General features: G+C 34.7%; 1 protein-coding gene across 1 annotated transcript; it reads right to left on the reverse strand.

Moving 5' to 3' along the window:
* Nucleotides 1–7,105: 7,105 nt before the first annotated feature.
* On the reverse strand, nucleotides 7,106–15,730 carry LOC107644220 (uncharacterized). Its single transcript, XM_088487079.1, has 4 exons — nucleotides 14,774–15,730; nucleotides 13,707–14,687; nucleotides 7,993–8,061; nucleotides 7,106–7,784 (listed from the first exon to the last, which is right to left on the reverse strand). The coding sequence occupies exons 1-4, from the start codon at nucleotides 14,939–14,941 to the stop codon at nucleotides 7,413–7,415; spliced, it is 1,590 nt and encodes a 529-aa protein (XP_088343205.1). The 5' UTR covers nucleotides 14,942–15,730; the 3' UTR covers nucleotides 7,106–7,412.
* Between the last annotated feature and the right edge of the window lie 263 nt (nucleotides 15,731–15,993).

Consider the following 15,993-nt stretch of genomic DNA (forward strand, 5'->3'; position numbering starts at 1 on the left):
TCTTCTTTTTGGGAACCTCCTCCTTGGTGGATGATGCATTCCCAACACCAAACTTAGGTTTGATGTCAGGAAGAATTTTTTTGATTGTCACCAAAGGAGGTTTGAGTTGCAGACTCTGCTGTGCATCATCAGGGGGTTCTTGAAGGTTTGGATCAATAAGCTCAGCCTGCATGCACCTCTCTTCTTCACCTGTTGAATGTATATCTTTGAAGACATGAAAGACCAGTTGCTCATTATGCACTCTAAGCACTAATTCACCCACTTCTACATCAATTAGAGCTCTTCCAGTGGCTAGGAATGGTCTTCCTAGAATTATAGAGGCATTCTCATCCTCGTCTGTATCAAGAATTACAAAATCTACTGGGAGGAAGAACTTACCCACTTTGACCAAGACATTCTCCACTAATTTGTATGCAGGCTTCATAGATTTGTCTGCCATCTGTAATGCTATCTTTGTGGGTTGTGCCTCTTGGATCTGCAGCTTCTTCATCACAGACAAGGGCATTAAATTGATGCTTGCTCCCAGATCACATAACGCTTTCTCAAAGGTTGTGCTCCCAATGGTGCATGGAATTTAAAAGCTCCCTGGATCTAGCATCTTCTTTGGTAAGTTATTCTGAATGATGGCACTGCATTCTTTAGTCAGGACCACTGTCTCATTTCCCTTTAAAGACTTCTTCTTTGACAACAGCTCCTTCATAAACTTGGCATAGAGAGGCATTTGTTCCAAAACCTCAACAAAAGGAATATTGATTTGCAACTTTCTGAAGACTTCCAAGAACTTTGAAAACTGCTTGTCCTTGGTCTCCTTTTGAAGTCTCTGAGGATATGGCATTTTTGGTTTGTACTCAGGAGCCTTTGGCAATGTAGGATAAGTGTCAAGAGAGTCTGGGAATGGGTTGTCTGCACGCTTTGGAGGGGCGTGCTCTACTTCTTCCTTCTTCTCCTCTGGAACTTCCTTTTCAACTAGCTCTTCATTGGCCTTGGTCTCAGAGCCAGCTACTTTACCACTTCTCAATTGAATAACCTTGCAATCTTCTCCTGGGTTCACCACTATATTACCTTGACATGTACTTGCAGACATCTCAAGTATTTGCTTGCTCAGTTGGCCCACTAACACCTCTAAGTTTCTAATGGAGGCTCTGGTTTTCTGCATAACTTGTGCTTCTGTACTTACCACTTGTTCACTTATTACGGTGATAGCCTTGCATTCCTCTCTTGGATTTGGAATTGTGTTACCAGGAAGGCTATTAGTGGTCTTCTGATCAATTTCATTAACTTTTGTGGCTAATTGACCCATTTGAATCTCCAGGTTCTTGATGAATGCTCTGGTTTCCTATCTAAAACCTGTCAATATTGCTTCCAAATCATTGTTCTGCTGGAAACCGCCCTGAGAACTATTGTTGAAGTTCTGAGGTCTCTGAGGTTGATCTCTCCATCCAAAATTTGGGTGATTCCTCCACCCCTGATTGTATCTCTTAGAATATGGATCATTGTTGGAATTTCTAGGACCACACCCATGTAATTGACCTGTTCAGAAGAAGATTGAGCATAATCATAATTATCATTTTGCATAAAGTTACCTGCCATGTCATAGGAGACTTTCTGTGGTAGATTTTGGGTGTTGATAGCTGAGACTTGCATGCCACCCATCTGTTGAGTAAGTAGATTTATTTGCTGAGACATCAGCTTGTTCTGAGCAAGAAGAGCATTAACAGCTTCTACTTTCAACACGCCTCTCTTTTGAGGGGTCTCAGAGTTCACAGGATTCCTGTTAGATGAGTATAAATATTGGTTGCTTGCAACTAATTCAATCAGCTCAATAGTCTCATCTGGTGTCTTCTTCTTGTATAGTGAACCACCTGCAGAGGTATCTAAGCTCATCTTGGACATCTCACCCAAGCCTTCATAAAAAATATCTAGTTGGGTCCACTTGGAGAACATATCCGGAGGGCATTGCCTAGTCAGCAGCTTATACCTCTCCCAAGCCTCATAAAGAGTTTCACCCTCCTTTTGCCTGAAGGTTTGAACTTCCAACCTAAGCTTAGTCAGCTTCTTTGGTGGGAAAAATTTAGTGAGAAACTCAGTAACAACCTTTTTCTCATGTATTCAAACTCTCCTTTGGTTGGGAATCTAACCACAGCTTTGCTTTATCCCTCAGAGCAAACGGGAAGAGCATGAGTTTGTACATCTCTGGGTTCACTCCATTTGTCTTCACAGTATCACATATCTGTAGAAAATTAGATATAAACTGATTTGGATCTTCATGAGGAAGTCCGTGATACTGGCAGTGTTGTTGCACCAGGGTGACCAGTTGTGGCTTCAACTCAAAGTTGTTCGCAGCTATAGGAGGTACCACAATGCTTTTTCCATAAAGATCTGCAGTAGGAGCAGAGTAAGAGCCAAGCACTCTCCTTTGTTGATCATCCCCATTCAGATTTGCCACATTGGCATTAACAGCATTATTATTAGGATCTATAGTTTCTGCAGTCTTGTAAAGTCTTGCTTGTTGTAAACGCCGCCTGAAAGTTCTTTCAGGTTCAGGATCAAAGTCTAAGAGATGTTCTTTGTCTCTGTTCTTGCGCATAAACAAACAGAAAATAAGAAAAGATGGGACTCTCTACGTCAGAGTGCAGAGAAGTCTCCGTGAGGTAACCTGTGTAAAATAATAAAATAACAATACTAAATAAAAAAAATTTGAAATTAATAACTAAAATTAAATAAATAAAAAATGTCGAAAATTAAAAGAAAAAATAAATAGAAAAATTAAAATAAAATCAACTGGGTAACACCAAACTTAATTTCAAAAATTAAGGAAAAAAATATTAATACTAAATTTTTTTTAAAAATTAAAGATAAAAATAAAATAAAACGAATAAAATATAAAAAAAATATAACGGAAAGAAACAAAAACAAAAATAAAATAAAATAAAAATAACATAAAATAAAATAAAAATAAAAATAAAAATAAAAACAAACACGGATGAAAGAACAAATAAAAAAAATCGAAATTAAAAAGGAAGTAAAAAAAGAAAGAAGAAAACAGGGGCGGGGGTACTAAAGAAAAAAACCGAAAGAAACGTAAAAGAAAAAAAAAAGCTGCGTAAGCGAAAAGCAGGAAAAAAAATAAAGGAAAAAAAATAAAATAATTAAAAATAAAAGAAAAAATAAAAATAAAAAAATAAAAAATAAAAATTAACAATTCTAAGATAAAACTAAAACGCCTAATCTAAGCAATCAAACAACTAATAGTTATTAATCACTATCAATCCCTGGCAATGGCGCCAAAAACTTTGTGCGGGTTTTCTAACTACATACTTACTGGCAAGTGCACCGGGTCGTACCAAGTAATACCTTACGTGAGTAAGGGTCGATCCCACGAGGATTGATGGATTAAGCAATAATAGTGTTTGATAGGATTAGTTAGACAATCAGAAAATAACGTTTGGAAGTTCAAAAGCATTAAAAAGTAATTAAGAATTTCAGAAAGCAAGCAGTAAATGAGCTGTGAAATATATATGGAGAAATAGTTAAGACTTTTATCTATTTTTTCGGATTAACTTTTCTTATTAACTATTTTAATTATGTAGGATTTAATTTATGGCAAATTATATGTGACTAGACCCTAATTCCTTAGACCTTTCTAGTCTCCTCTAAAATTCATTAACTGCCAATTTCTTGGTAAATTAATTCCAATGAGAAGCTACATGATCAAATTTCAGTTTATATACCACAAAAATTCTAATTAACCAAAAATAAAAGGATTATATGTCACGTATCCCGTTAAATCCAAATAATTAAAATTTAGGAGAATATGTTTTCAAGCTGTTGTTCAATTAAAGAGCTTTTCCAAGTTTTACAAGAACTCAAATAGAAAGAGGGCCATACTTCCGTTCCACCCAAATTCATAAGATTAAGAGCGAAAAAAATTCTTAAATTATAAATCCAAACATGAATTAAAATAGGAAAAGCAATAAAATCAATCCATACAAATAGACAGAGCTCCTAACCTTAACAATGGAGGATTAGTTGCTCATGGTTCAGAGTAGAAAATAAGGATTCTAATAAAATGTATTTTGGTAGTCTGGGATTGATTAATGTTGAGGTGGTATCCCCTATTTATATCTAATCCTAATTAATTTAAAATCTATCTTTAAAACTAAAATAATATCTTTTCCTATTTTTAAAATTTGAATTTGAGTAAGAATTAATTATAGCAATCAGCAAATCTTCAATTGATGGATGGGGACCACTTGGCTTCACTAGGATCTACGCCTAACTTGGGCTTGGCAGAATTGGAGTTTAGTTGAGTGAAGTTGCGCCTAACTTGGGTTTTAGTGCGCCTAACTTGAAGTGGGCAGGACCAATCTCGCGTATTGTTGTTGTGTCTTGCGCCTAACTTGAGAAATCTCAAGTTAGGCGCAGTCTTGGCAGCGAGTTCAGAGAAGAAGTATGAACTATTATATATCGTTGGAAAGCTCTGAAAGTTAGCTTTCCAACGCCACTAGAATCACATCCATTGGATCTCTGTAGCTCGAGTTATTTAGGTTTGAGTGCAGAGAGGTCATGGTTGACAGCATCATTCGCCTTCATCTCTTCTTCTGCAGAAACTCCATCAAATCCAGCTGAATGCTACCTAAAATAAACAGAATTGCACAAGACTCAAAGTAGCATCCATATTGGCTAAAATATAATTAATTCTTTATTAAACTCAATAATTTAGATGCAAATTCACTAGGAAAAGATAGGAAAGATGCTCACGCATCAGCCAGCCATGATGATCCCTAAGAAAATAGGCTCAGCAAAAGTTGCTCCAGCATCGAAATGATCAGTATTAACTTTCATATCCTTTTTGCCATCATCGAACTTCAATTTTCCTTCCATAATTGCTTCTTAGATCAAGTCCCTAAAACGGACACAATTATTAGTCTAATGGCTAATTGCTTGATAAACTTACAATAAGGTTTCCCGTTTAAATCTTTTATCGAAAGCAATGTCTTGCTTCCGGCAAAGCCAATTGTTTATCTCTAAGTAACACATCAAATATTTTATCTGATTCTGAAATATTGAAACTATACTTTTTTCCACTCTTATATTTCATATCATTAGTTTTATCAACACTTGTGATTTTCTTTAGCAAAGAACAAACATAAGGTGGACCTTTTTTCAACTCAGCCAAATCAACTTTAGGAAATTCAACATTAGATTTCTCACTCGAAAACTCCATTTCAACATACGAAACATTTTCCTTTCGAGCAAAGTTTTAATTTTTAACTTTTTCTCACTTTTAAAGTTTTCTTTTTCTTTTCGAAGAATTTCTACCTCACGAACTTTTTCAGCTAAATGAGCTAAATCATGTATATGCACATTAAGCAACTTTCGACGCATATAAAATCCTAATCCTATAGTTGCTATTTTCATTACTTCACTTTCAGGAAGTGACACATAACATCGACTTCGAGCATTCTTAAAACGAATCATAAAGTCATCAATCGATTCCTCATCATCGCACTTCAAAGCTACTAAATCGGTGATTGTTACATTCAATTTTCCTCTATAAAATTGGGAATGGAAAGCACTCTCCAACTGTTGTAGTCATCTGTTGAGTCAATAAATTTACCAAATCATGGTGACTTTCATCGACATGCTGTTGAAACGCCGCCATCGAACTCATGCCATTCGACGTTGAACCCACCTGATAATCATGGGCAAACTCAGGATGCTACAAAGATAGTTGATTATTAGCTGCCCTAATGTACTTCCAAATCAAATTGGAGGCCCGTAACCACCAATTAGTGAAGTATAACCTGGAGAAAGGTCAAAAGGAGGCCAAACGGGAGCGATCTGCGGGCGTGGATTTCGTCCACTATTCCAAGCAGGGGGATTGCTAACCATCGCATTTTTCCCCAACACACTACCTCCCATATGTGATGTTAATTCTGTAGAAATTTGTACAACTATAGGAACACTATCATTTATGGATGACTCACCATTGGTATTAAAAATTTCGTCCGCCATATGTATTATCCTTCCACTTCTAAGTTGCATAAACTAAATCATTATGAAAAACCTTTGACACACTTTTCAAACTGTCCTACCGGGCGTGCCAATTTGTTATGCATATTTTTAGCAAATCTAGGCTGGTTCAATATCTAATGATCTTGGAGTGAAACCTACTTCTCTTATGAGTACCAGTTTTCGAATGTGCACCAAAGATTCTATCACTTGATCGGAATGACAAAGGAAAAATTTGAAATGTAAAAGGAATTTACTTGAAATCATAATTACAGAAGCAAGGTAAATAACTTGAAATTAAATCAAAGCAATAAAATGCCTTCAACACAGGTCAAAGGACTTTGAATTTGAAAGACAATACGAAAATGTTAAGGAAGAAAAACAAAGACTTTGTAAAGAAAAGTAAATTTGTAGAAAGAAAAAGATTACAAGAAACTTAAAAGAAATTTAAAAAACATGGAAGGAATCTTATAGAAAAGAAAATTCTTTGCAGACTCAAAAAATCGTTGGGATATGAGTGTGCGAGAGTATTTTCTGAAAATGAATTCCAAACCCTTATTCTTTCCATTCTTCAACTATTTATAAGAGTTCTCGACCAATCAAACTTCAACATACTTTCCATGTGTGAAAATTCTGTGATAACTATTCTCACATTTTTGGATGATCCTATAACTATTACCAGCTATCTTCACTTGTTAACCCTCTTCGATGAGTTAATCCGATCGAATCCATCAATCTTGTCAATAAACCCTTCCCAACGAGCTTCAATATTTGAAGGTACCAAGCAAGTCTCAAATTCGATTTTTAGAACTTGTTTAATTTTAACTAACAGTAAGAAAAATAAATCTATTATGACATAATAAACACACTGAATTTTAATAAGGTTCAATGAAATATAGCTTAAGTTTATATTTACCCATGCCATAAAATAAATTGGAATAATTAATTGTTTTCAACTTATATTTTAATTTTGAAACTACGATTATAAAACTATATCATATGAAAGAAATACCACCACTACTACTAAATAATAATAGAAAAGAGCATAGAAAAAGAAGAAAGTGGGAGGGATAGAGATCAGACTAAGAGCTTTAAAATGGTACCCAACATAAGCATGAGAATAATGTAACTCCAGTAAGGTGTCAAAGTCAAACAAATATTACTTGAATAACAGAATCATCAGTACTCTAAAATCTAAAATATTACTTGAAGAGGATGGTCAATCTAGAAAGATGCACAACAACAAACACAAAAATCAGTACTACTAAGTTCCCTACTTGATTTACGAATCTATTACCCTCATAATATGCCTTGTTAAACAAACACTTGTACAAGTTGTTTCACAATCAAATTTAGGTCTAGGATCACGTCATTGTTCCTAGCTTCTGCCGGAATCCCTATGGATGGAACAGTTGCTGCTGGGGTGGGGGCTGGTGTTGGTGCTGATACTGCGGTGGCTGCTGGAACTGCGGCAGGTTAAACTGGTGGAATTGCTGTGGGAACATGAGCTGTGGTTGTGGCAGCTGCTGGTGCTGTTGATGCTGCTGTTGAGGCGGCGGTGGTGATGGCGACGGCTGCATTGGTGGCGGCTGCTGCTGCAGAGGCAGCTGCTGCTGTGGTTGTTGAGGAATAGTTTCATCCCTTAGGGGTGCATTGAGGTCCATAGTTCCCAGTACATCCAATTCTTGGAGTGCTGCAAGTGCAGTCACTGGACTTTCATGGTTGAAGTAAGGCCTAAGCACTGCCAGAGATTCCTTCACTTTTGCTTGCTGCAAAATTATTCAAGGGAGAATGAACCATCATAAATGTGAAAATGTAGTTTTTTTTAAAATAATAAATAAATAAAAGGACAGCCTGCAATACACAAGCATCGTGCGCTAACGCACGCAAGATTCCAGGAAAGGCCACACCCAAAGGATATAATGTACGCAGCCTAAACAATAAATAAATAAAAAGACAAGGAATGCTCAAACTTACGAAGTGTTCAAGCTTCCTCCGGAGATCTTCATTTTGAACATTTTGTGAAGTACCCGCCAATATTATATCCTATCCCACCAAAAGTAATGCAAATGAATATATGCAAATAAGAAAAATATATAGAAACTTAACCCCAAAAAAGGATAAAACAAAAACAAAAAGCAAATAAAATATGTAATTAAGAAAGCATATTTGCAACAAAAATTATCCAGTAAAAAGTATGGAAACAAACAATTTCGTTAACTACAAAAACACCAGAGAGAGAGAGAGAGAGAGAGAGGGGGGGTAAGAGGAAAAAAAAAAAAAAAAAAAAGAGGGGGGGGGACTATATTGGCAATAAAAATGATCCGGGGGTGGAAAGAAAGAAAAAAGTATGGCAGCGTAAGAATAACAAGGTAATTCGGATTTTAACTCATACTTGAATAACTATATTGGCAATAGAAATTAAGGTATAAAAAACTTGCCTGCCAAAACATGATGCACTATGATACATGTACACACAACCTTTAATAAGTACTAACGTGTCTAGTAATCTACTTTTATCGACATCATAATAAACTAATTGTACAAGAAAAAAAAAGTTATCAAAATGATAAGTATTTTAGTCTTTAAATTCAAATTTTAGAAATGGCAAAAACATAAGGCCTAGGCCAGGTAACAATAATAAACTAATTGGACAAGAAAAAAAAGTTTTGGTCTTTTAGCTAATGTTTTTGAGTTAATGTTAAAAGTAACCAAAAATAAAAAAAAATAAAAATAAAAAAAAAGCATAGGACACATAACAATAAGTCAATAATAAAGTAATTCAACTATTTCAACTATAGTAATAATTAAAAAGTAAAACTAGAAGCTATTTGGTAATAAAAATGCTGCAACGCATATGAAAGAACCAATCTATACATATGCATCAAAACCCCCCACCCCACCCCCCCCCCCAACAACAAAAAAAATAAAATAAAAAATAAAACCAAAAATAACAAAGGTAAAGGCTGGTAAACAGTAAGCAATGGTGCGCTTGTTTCAAAGTTAAAAAAAACATGTTTCGAAAAAGAAAAAGTCCTCGGAACTAATTTTTAATTAGTCAATATTAGTCAATTTTCTATTTTAATTCTAAAAATTCTTATTCTTTTAAGAATTTAGAATTTAGAATTTACTGCCAAAAGTTTATGATTTAGTGTCAGAAATTTAAAATTAGCGAAGTAATTTTTAAAAAAATTAGATGATATTGATTTAAAAAAGTTAATTCCTTAGCATTACTCTTCAAGAAATTATATTCTCTGAAATGTTATACCTAAATATTACACAAAGCTTGCCTATTTAGTACAAAAGATGATTGGAACTTTTTTTAATACACAGTAATAAATTACAAATATGATTTTTTTTTTTTTTATACATATTATTGAGTATAAATTTTTAATTTCTAAAATACCCACAATATCAATTAAAGAAAAATCTATTTGACAAGAAACGTAATAATTGAGAGGATGATAGTAATAATTTTAACACCCACTGAAGTAATTCAAAATTTGCACTTATACAACAGAAATAAAATATTTACCAAAATAAAATATTTACCAAGTATCACACAGAAATAAAAACTGACATAATTGCCCATAAACAACAATAATAAGGTAATTCACGTAGTTCAACTCATCACACAAATAAGTTTTTTGTTGGTAATAAAAATAATGAAAAAGAAGAAAAACGTGATTAGCAACAAGAACAATTTCCATAAATTTAGAAAACGAGAAAAGGTTGGACAGAAAACAATAAAAGTAATCCATACATTTCTACACAGAAATAAAAACTCCAACAAATACAACACAAACATAATTTTAACAACTATATTGTCAATAAAACTAATGCACTGTAATATATAAACAAGAACAATTTCCGTAAATATTAAATAAGGAGGGGGAAGGGGGAAGGGGGAAGGGGGAAGAAGGAAGAAAGGAAGAGCAGGCAATACCAACAAAATAATTCAAGCATTTCATGTTACAATACAGAAATAATAACTTAAAGAACTTGGCAGTAAGCATATTGCAATGAATATGTCGCAAGAGCAATTTCTACAAACAGAAAAAGGAGAAGAAAAAAAACCTTGGAAGACCAACCATTTCCCAGCCAACAATAAAGCATAAGTATTTCAACGTGAAACAAATAATAACTTTCGAAAGAAAGTATATTGGCTGTAAAATTGATTCTCAACATATGAAAACAAGAAATAATTACTTTATATCACAATGAAATAAGGGGAAACGTAACAATAATATCACAATGAATAAGTATAGAAAATCAACTTTTAGTTAGCAAAACTTAATCAATTTTTTATTGTAAATGTATTTTTTTAGGGTTAAAATTTGATGATTAGCATTTAGGATTTCAATTTAGGATAAAAGGGAAGTTTCAAAAAAAAGTTGGCTTATATATGCAACAACATTTTTTATAAATTTAGAAAACCGAGCAAAATAAATCAAACATTTCAAGTCAAAACACAGTCACTTTGGAAAGTATATTGGCAATAAAAAATTATGCATATACAACAAGAAAAGTTTCTACAAATTCAGAAAACCAGAAAAGAAAGTAGGTCAGATAATAATTAATTCAAATTTGTATTAGTATGGACAGAAATAAAAACTGTAACAAGAAATAAACGCCCAACAAGTATAACAAAGAAACTATTTGATAACTGTATTAGCAATATAACTTATACAATATAATATGAAACATCTAGGACAAGTATCAATAATAAAGTAATTCTAGTATCTCAACTCATAACACAGAAATAATAACTTAAGTATATTGTCAATAAAAAATTATCCAATATAGGTGTATTATGCAGACAAGAACAATTTATAAAAATAAATAAACCTGAGAGAGAGAGAGAGAGAGAGAGAGAGAGAGAGAGAGGGAGGGAGAGGGAGAGGGGGAGAGAGAGAGAGAGAGAGAGAGAGAGAGAGAGAGAGAGAGAGAGGGTAATAACAACAAGGCAATTCAAACATTCCAATTCATGACACAGAAGCAATAGAAATAATACTAGCACAAAAAATAATGCAATAGAAATTTTCACAAGGCCAAGATTTACAAAATCAGAAACCCAAAACTAAAAGGACAGCTAACAAAAACAAAGCAAATCAAACATTTCAACTTTATAACACTAAAAACTTAAGTATGTATATTGGCAATAAACTGATACAATAAATACAAAATTAAGAACAATTTCTTTAACTCAAGTATTTCAATTCAACAGAAAAGTAATAACTTTGGAAAGCATAATATGCAAACAAGAATAATCTCCACAACATCCTAATTCCCTCCACCCTAAAAAAAAAAAAAAAAGAAACACAGAAACACAGAAAAGTTAGAACAAGCAAGAATAATTAAGTAAATTGATAATTCACGCATTTCATGTTTTTAACTCATAAATCATAACACAGATATAATAACTCTTAACAATAAAAAGTATATTGGCAATGCAACATAATATGCAAACAAAAACTGAATAAGCATCATAAACCTAAAAATGAAAAGTATAAAAGTAACAATAAGGTAAATTAAACATTTCAGCACATATAACAGAAATTTTTTTTTCCCAATTATATAGAGAATAAAAGTAATTTCAAACATCAACCTTCAACATACTTTTCTATTAACCATTCATTTCTTTTTCCAAACAGCAGAATTTTCTATCAAATTAATGAAATTATGCAGGTCAACAAGCATTTTTTAACAGATATACCTTGCGGTAACGATAACCTTCAAATGAAAGTTTACCAACCAAAAATAAAACTACAGCATGTCTTATATAAAAAGAATGAAAACTGATTTTGGAATGTAATATTAATTTTATCAGTCAACATAATTCAGTGAAAAGAAACAAGAAAGGAAAAAACAAAAAAGTGAGGGAAAAGAGAGCTAAATCCATAAATTGAGAAAGCAATTTTATTTGTTTCAAATTGAGTCTTGAAAAAAAAAAAAATAAGGGGGGGGGGGGGAGGGGGGGATTAACCCTCCCTGTCCATTTTGTAATTCTAGGTAATTATTTCTCCAAAAGAAACATTAAAGTCAAATACTAATTAGACTGATTTAGAGAAAAAAACAAATATTACTCACAGAATGAGTCTGATACTGATTTATTTTAAATTATCCAAAACACAAATTCACAAGAAATAAATTCGTTAAATTTAGCATATCTTAGAACAATTGCTTGAACTGAGAAAGAAAAACATTAGCAACTATAAAAAGATTGTTCCCTATCCACGAAAATGATGAAACAGAAAGTGTGAAAAATACGATTACAAACAATTTCCACAAACTCAAAAAGAAAGGAGCAGAGAAAAATGTATAACAAAAATGAATAAATAAAGTAATTAAAACAATTCAACTCAACACAACCAGTAAAACTTATGTATAAAAAAAAGTTCCTTAATTCAAACTGCATAATTCGGTCATGTTAAATTAACTTGACAATAGTTATAGACATTAAACTTGTAAGTTAAAAAAAAATTCAAATCTTTTACACAGACATATTACCACAACACTTTTGGCCAAAATCACCTTCAAAGTGAACATCACCAAAGAATGAAAGAAATAAAGTAAAACTGCAGGAATGCAGGAGTATATTCAAAAATGTATCTTGGTACTAAAACCAGAATGTTTTTAATAACAAAATAGTTGTAAACAATTGACTAAAAGTATAAACACAAAAAACACAAAAAATAGGCAATAAATAAATGACTGGCTTTTACGTTTTCAAAATATTTAACTTTATTTTGAATTAGGATCATGATTATGAGGAAATATCATTCTCTACTTCAATTCCATGCAAGTCCCCCAAAAAGAAAAACAGAATTCAAAACTCATTGAGAATTAATATATCTGATTGACTTGTAGTTCCTTTTGGAATTAGGAAAACAAATGTTTTAGCTTTAATCATTGAGAATTAGGAAATAAGTGCTTATTGTAAAACAAAGTCCGGAACAAATATTTTACTCATCCCTAAAAAACACAAACTTTGCAGCTCATACAGCTGAAGTTTAAAATATAAAATACAGAGAAAAACATATAAATAACCAAAACATTTCAAATCAAAAGATCGAATATAAACCATCTTGGAAAAAAAAAACAATTTTAAATCAACAAAGTTTCATATAGAACTTTTGCGTTCTTTTTAGACTGAAATTATGCATAATTTCATTCCAAATTTCAGACCGCATAATTTCAAAGGAATGAAATTATGCATGTCTTCTAAAAATCATTTACAATTTTCTTTTTTCTAAATAAAGTTCTAATGATAAATAAACGAAATTAAAACAAACAATAGTAAGCTGTACACAATTAATAACAAAATATAACTTGTAACCAAGAAATTTACAAATCTTTATTTTTCTTTTTCTCCAAACTTCACTAGTTAGAAAAACCAGAAAATAAATCATTTTCAATTCCAGGTAAAAATCCCCTCAAAACATCCCCCAAAATTGAAACATAAGACATTTATAAAAGTCAAAGAAGATATTGTACTAAATACTATTTACGCAACCAATCCAGTACAGAATTTAAAGCATAAATATCCTAAAAATCCAAACTTTACTCCAAATATAGCTCATAAATTTAACACAAACACAATGCCTTAACTACTCAAACAATGCAAAAAAACAGAAAAATCACAGAGACTAAAAAGGATTCATGTCAACACAGCAAGAAAAACACATCACCTTCCTCGGGCGGCCAACTGGCCTTCCACGCCCGCGACCACGTCCACGTCCGAAGGTACCGAAGCCGTGACCGCGTCCGCGTCCACGTCCGCGGCCCCTTTCGCGGCCAGTGGCACCGACAGCAACAGGAATTATAGCCCCCGTGACAGCATCACCAAGAATCCTCTTCGGGCGTCCCCTGGCCCTGGGAGACCCAACAGGAACACCACCGGCAGGCACAACCACGGGAGCCGGCGGCAATGCAGTCACAGCGGCGTCTGGATCAGAAACAGCAGCAAACGTAACAGGAGTCGCCACTTGCTGATTCTTGGCCGGTCGGCCCGGACGCCTCTTAGGCCCGCCAGAAGCCGCAGCATCCGCCACAGCAGCAGCAGCTGGACCACCAGCAGGCGAAGCCTTCGGAGGACGACCAGGCTTCCTCTTCGAGTTCTTCGAGCCCGGAGGACGCCCTCTCCGACCCGGCGTAGCAACAGCCAGGCTTGGATTTGGCGTCTCCGCAGCACCTGGTGCAACCTCATTCTTCTTCGGACGACCTGGCCTCTTCTTCAGCTCCGAGCCAGGCTGCACCGCAGGCTCATCTGCAAGCCCTAGCGCGGCCCACACAGGCTCAGCATTCTGCTGCTGCTGAGGGACATTAACATTAACATTCCCAGCCAGCTGTGGCTGAGGCTGTGCCTCAAGCTGGGGGAGCTGTGATTGGGGCTGGGGCTGAATCTGGGCCTTACGAGGGCGGCCCCTGGGCCTGGAGGACCCAGAAGGAGAGGGGTTAGGGTCGGTAGCGTCAGCAGATCTAGGAAGCTTATATGATTTCTTGACCATTTGAAGCATGCCGTTGTTCTTGAGTCGGTTGAGGTGGTGAGTGAGCAAAGTCGAGTGAGTTGGTGGTAACTGCTCCTTGTACACTTGCTCTATGTACTTCGCTATCGCTCTCTTGCTCGAACCCTCTTTCTCCTTCAGCGCTTCGATTGCCGTGTATATCATCTGCAACAACAACAATAACAATATCAAAACCGTTAGAGGACCGGACCCAGGGTTTTGCTTTGAGGAATTAGCGAAATTCAGCTGACCTCGGCGTAGGGAGGGTGGCTGGGAGCAGCGTTCGTTCCGGTGGTGGCCGGCGGCGGAGGAGAGTGGTTGTTCGGCTCCTGGAGGAAGGGCACGGTGGCGGGGATGGTTGGCATGGGGAGGGTGTTGGTGGCCGGACCTGCTGGTGGAGGGATCGAGGATGGGTCCATGGAGAGAGAAAGGGAGGGGTAGATTCGAAAATTGGAGATGGAAGGGGTGGATTTACGGCAGAGAGAGAAAAAAGAAAGAAAAAAATTGTAGAGAGAGAAAGAGAGAGAAAATGAGATTTTTATTACAGAGAGAGAGTGAAGGGTAGGTGGTTTTGTTGTAAAATGGAGTGTGTGTGGGGGTGGAAATTGGGAATTGAGAAATGGAGAAGATGGAGAAGGAGGCTGAAGAAGAAAGTAACAAAAACAAATTAGGGAGCAAAATCAAGGGTTTTTATTTTAAGTTTATTTCGATCTGTGTAATTTGGACGGTTCTGATTTATTGCCGATGATTTATTATTTCCATTGGGAACTCATCCTACCCGTTGATTACTATCCTAAACGCTTATCTCTTTTCCCCCCTCTTTGCTTAGGATTAGATACCTGACGTGGGCCAAATCTGTCGTTTTCCTCATCTCATCTCATCTCATCATATTTTCTCTCTCTTTTTTTATTTTTCTTCCAAATTTCAATTATTTCCCCCATCGATTGCTCTGTTCTCCGGATTTGCAGTCCGGGGTTTGCACTTTCGCCCCTTTCTTTTCAATTTGGCTTCTTCTTCTTCTTCTTCTTTTTCCTTTGTTGTGTCTTTGCATTTTCAACTTTCGGCATTTATGGGTAGACACTTGTTTCTACTTAATTGCTTCCTGCATCTTAATGAGAAGATGAGACTTCAAGCTCTTTTTCCTAGTGTAGCACTAGCATGATTACCTGAATGTTTTTGGCTTTCAATGATTTAAATTTTCATTAAGTGGTTGATCACAGTGATAAATCATAAAATTTGCATTGAGAAAATAAACCGATTTTGGGAAAAATTAGGTAACATATGAATTTAGGAAAATAATAATGTGATTCCCATTTTTATAATGTATTTACTCCAATATTCATTCCGATTTATTTAAGTAGTATTTGTTAAAAATACTAAAAATAATAGTTTTTTTATGTTTCTTCATCTATTTAATATTTAAAAATGTATTAAAAATATAAAACATAAATTTTTAATAAAAAACTTTTCT

This window comes from Arachis ipaensis, chromosome B5 (genome assembly GCF_059453495.1).
Source record: "Arachis ipaensis isolate K30076 ecotype BB chromosome B5, ASM5945349v1, whole genome shotgun sequence".
In the NCBI taxonomy this organism is placed as follows: domain Eukaryota; kingdom Viridiplantae; phylum Streptophyta; class Magnoliopsida; order Fabales; family Fabaceae; genus Arachis; species Arachis ipaensis.

Excerpts from the sequence above, each read along its gene's own strand:
- LOC107644220 (XM_088487079.1), bottom strand. The coding sequence starts at position 14,941 with ATGGACCCATCCTCGATCCCTCCACCAGCAGGTCCGGCCACCAACACC. Across the intron at positions 8,062-13,706 it reads CAGTTGGCCGCCCGAGGAAG|GATATAATATTGGCGGGTAC; the intron begins GTGATGTGTTTT and ends TTGGTGGGATAG. Across the intron at positions 7,785-7,992 it reads GGAGGAAGCTTGAACACTTC|CAAGCAAAAGTGAAGGAATC; the intron begins GTAAGTTTGAGC and ends ATAATTTTGCAG.